The sequence below is a fragment of the Saprolegnia diclina genome (genome assembly GCF_000281045.1).
Source record: "Saprolegnia diclina VS20 unplaced genomic scaffold supercont1.9, whole genome shotgun sequence".
NCBI lineage: Eukaryota > Oomycota > Saprolegniomycetes > Saprolegniales > Saprolegniaceae > Saprolegnia > Saprolegnia diclina.
Window position 1 is genome coordinate 872,302 of NW_008246076.1, and position 768 is coordinate 873,069.

Sequence of the window (768 nt, forward strand, 5' to 3'; positions counted from 1 at the left end):
TTAGATATCTGAGAGAGAGTGGTCGGGTTTACGAGGTACATTAGACTGGGGCTGCTCTCAATTGAAGCCTTGTTGGAGGCAAGAAAAGGCGTGTCCGCTCATCGCGAGTGGCCGCTTCTATCGGACGGGATAGATCAACGTTTATTGTTTATTGTCAAGTCTAACGTTTTGTCGCCAACAAGGCAGCGTACAATCCCCTATATGTGTCCCTGTAGGATCTGGATAGACCCGGACCCCGCCCTCAGAGCTTGGGACCCTAGGGTAGGCCCTCGGACCTACGGCCCCCGAGTTTTGGCCCGCGCTTCGATCCGTGGCTATGTTTCGCGGCGTGTCGCTCAAGCTCTTTTCCATTGGTTCGGAAATGGTACAGTGCACGGCATCTTTAGCCAACATTGAAATGGGGTCCAAAACTGCCGCATACAAATTTCCATAGAGCATAATTTCAATGAATTAAGCGCGTAGATCGACTGTTTGGCACAAGACGAAGCGATGTACGCGATCCGATTTTCAAAATTCTAAAAATTGAGGCAATGCATGGAGGCCAAAGTTGGCCGCTTTATACAGGGGATGTATGGGGCGGAGAGCCAAATTGCAACAAGTAAGGCCATTTTTCGCGTGCGAGCAATATTATTTCATCATTTTCTCTATTTTATTGATTATATTTCATCACTTTGACTATTTTATAAATATTACTATCCGGCACATACCAGTTTTACTATGCCTATAATCCGGATAAAGGCTGGACCGAATTTGAAACAAATGTGGTCT

At 46.4% G+C, this 768-nt stretch overlaps 1 protein-coding gene across 1 annotated transcript in view; it reads left to right on the top strand.

The window, feature by feature from the left end:
* The window catches only part of SDRG_03955 (hypothetical protein), a gene marked incomplete at its 3' end in the record, with an annotated part of 760 nt that extends 627 nt beyond the window's left edge, over window positions 1–133 (top strand). The window contains exon 2 of the mRNA XM_008609604.1: window positions 84–133. Coding sequence (XP_008607826.1) covers window positions 84–133 — 50 coding nt within the window. The remainder of the gene's footprint in view (window positions 1–83) is intronic.
* Between the last annotated feature and the right edge of the window lie 635 nt (window positions 134–768).